We start from the raw sequence: 1,617 nt of genomic DNA, 5'->3' as shown, positions 1-1,617 counted from the left end.
TCCTGGCCTCGACTACTGCAACCCCGTGCACCGAATCCGACTGAGCAGGTGGCCCTGGCACCGTCGCCTCTTCCGCGCCTTTGACAGCCTGCGGCTCACGCCCAACGAGATCGCCAACTTGACCAAATGGGAGGGCACAAAATGGGCCAAGGAGCGCTACGAGAAGGAACAGGGCATCACAATCAGAGACACGGCCGCCGACGAGTTCTCCGAGTGGGTCGAGCCTGAAGACCGTCCTCTGGTTTCCGCCAGCCGCGGCCGCACTGCAGACACGGAGGCAGCATCCGACGATGAGGACATGGAGGGCGAAGACACAGACGAGGAGATGGAGAGCGTGGGCACGGCCCTCAACGAGCGACTCAGGGAGCGCGTCGCCCGCCGCGAGGCAGGCGAGCACGCCACCGTCCTCGACGAGGAGTGGGAGCAGTGGCTCAAGAACGCCATCGAGTCTGGCGAGCTGCCCTTTGTCACGCCACAGACGATGCAGTCCACCAACTCTACCAACACGCCCATCATGCCCACAACCCTCTTCCCGCCTCGCATGCTGAGTGCAGCGAGGGCTGGCCAGTGGAGCGACATTCCCGACTTTCTCCACGACATGATTCAACGGAGCATCAGCGTTGAGACGACCGATCGCGAGGAGCCCCTCATGCCCCCTCTGACGCGCGCCCCTCGGCGTGGGCCGACCGACGAGCGTCGTCATCCCAGTGCGCCCTGGCTGCGACCATACTCCGGCCTGCGCTTGCCGGTTGGCGACGGCGTAACCCAGTCCTCTCCCGATCTCAACGCGCCGGTCGCGGCGGATCCACCGGGAGCATAGGCTGCTCACCAGGTAGCCGCCCAGTTGCTGCAACGTCATGTCGTGCGGCAGTGGGCGGAGGAGGCCTGGACGGCGCTCTTCGACGGGCGCATGACGCTTGGGGCTTTCCTGGCCGGCGAGTTTTGACCTTGGTGCGGTTCGGAAGTTATCCTCGTATACGCGGAGTGATCCTGCCCTCTTCTGACGTGTCTCTTCTTCGTTTTCTGCTTTTTTTTTCTTCTTCTTCTTGGACATGCATAATACACTTTCTGGACGGCTGCATGGGATGGTTTCGCGTTCGTGGGCGTTCTGCGGGAGACAGCCACGGCTGCTCCCCTGGCGTTATGGGCTTTTTCCGTTATCTGGGTTTTTCTCCCTTCCTTTGTTGAGGCAATCGGAAGACGAAGGGGGGGGGCTGGGTCAGTCAAACAGGGCAGGTCAGAGCCAGGCCTGAAACATGACATGACCTGGCCCTCAGGAGTGTGTCACGTAGGTAGCACATTTTGATTTGGATGACCTCGGAAAAAAAAAAGTCGATCAACTTCCATAATCTGAACGTTTCCGTGATGGCGGCATACTTGCCGTTCAATCTGTTGGGAAGAAATGTGATCGTTTGATATCATGTTTCATTGCTGGGTATCTACCTATGTCCTCTACCTCGAACCCAGTCCTCGTGCTCCTTTCTCGAAAGGGAGAGAGAGAAATAAATGCAGAATCCTCCAACGCCCCTGACGCCACCCACTTGTTTGAAGAAAAAAAAACGAGCCTCACGACAATTGCGCCGGGTTGACTGTGATGAACGAGAGCTCGGGCCCCGC

The 1,617-nt window shown here is 59.3% G+C and overlaps 1 protein-coding gene across 1 annotated transcript in view; it reads left to right on the top strand.

Moving 5' to 3' along the window:
* Window positions 1-820, top strand: part of VDBG_03862 (conserved hypothetical protein) — a gene marked incomplete at both ends in the record, with an annotated part of 2,200 nt that extends 1,380 nt beyond the window's left edge. Inside the window, one exon of the mRNA XM_003005863.1 lies at window positions 110-820. Within this exon, the coding sequence (XP_003005909.1) occupies window positions 110-820 (711 nt within the window). The remainder of the gene's footprint in view (window positions 1-109) is intronic.
* Window positions 821-1,617: the final 797 nt, after the last annotated feature.

This window comes from Verticillium alfalfae, genomic scaffold, assembly GCF_000150825.1.
Source record: "Verticillium alfalfae VaMs.102 supercont1.4 genomic scaffold, whole genome shotgun sequence".
Classification (NCBI taxonomy): domain Eukaryota; kingdom Fungi; phylum Ascomycota; class Sordariomycetes; order Glomerellales; family Plectosphaerellaceae; genus Verticillium; species Verticillium alfalfae.
This window is presented reverse-complemented; position numbering and strand designations above follow the sequence as displayed.